This window comes from Bison bison, unplaced genomic scaffold (genome assembly GCF_000754665.1).
Source record: "Bison bison bison isolate TAMUID 2011002044 unplaced genomic scaffold, Bison_UMD1.0 scf7180017864178, whole genome shotgun sequence".
NCBI lineage: Eukaryota > Metazoa > Chordata > Mammalia > Artiodactyla > Bovidae > Bison > Bison bison.
In genome coordinates, this window is record NW_011494750.1 from 1,674,677 (window position 1) to 1,675,353 (window position 677).

Consider the following 677-nt stretch of genomic DNA (forward strand, 5'->3'; position numbering starts at 1 on the left):
CCTGGTCAGGAAGTTGCGGAGCCCCAGCGGTCAGCACCCACCCAGAGCGAAGACCTCAGAGCCCGGGGCCCAGGCGACTGGAGAGCCGCAGCGCCCTGGCTTCCCTGCACGCCTGCGGAGCCCCCCTGGCCCGGCGGGAGGCTCCCCAAAACAGGGCCGACGGTACCGCTGTGGGGAGTGCGGCAAGGCCTTCCTGCAGCTCTGCCACCTGAAGAAGCACGCGTTCGTGCACACGGGCCACAAGCCCTTCCTTTGCACTGAGTGCGGCAAGAGCTACAGCTCAGAGGAGAGCTTCAGAGCCCACACGCTGGGCCACCGCGGCGTGCGGCCCTTCCCCTGCCCGCAGTGCGACAAGGCCTACGGCACCCGGCGGGACCTCAGAGAGCACCAGGTGGTCCACTCCGGCGCCCGGCCCTTCACCTGCGAGCAGTGTGGCAAGGCCTTCGCCCGCCGGCCCTCCCTGCGGCTGCACCGCAAGACGCACCAGGCGGCGGCGGCCCCCACCCCGTGCCCCTGCCCCGTGTGCGGGCGGCCTCCGGCCAGCCAGGGCTCGCTGCGGAACCACATGCGGCTGCACACGGGCGAGAAGCCCTTCCTGTGCCCACACTGCGGCCGTGCCTTCCGCCAGCGGGGCAGCCTGCGAGGGCACCTGCGGCTGCACACGGGGGACGCCCGTA

At 72.4% G+C, this 677-nt stretch overlaps 1 protein-coding gene across 1 annotated transcript in view; it reads left to right on the forward strand.

Annotated features, from left to right (window-relative positions):
* ZNF408 (zinc finger protein 408) overlaps window positions 1-677 on the forward strand; it is a 14,298-nt gene that overhangs the window by 3,745 nt on the left and 9,876 nt on the right. Inside the window, exon 6 of the mRNA XM_010842453.1 lies at window positions 1-674. Coding sequence (XP_010840755.1) covers window positions 1-674 — 674 coding nt within the window. The remainder of the gene's footprint in view (window positions 675-677) is intronic.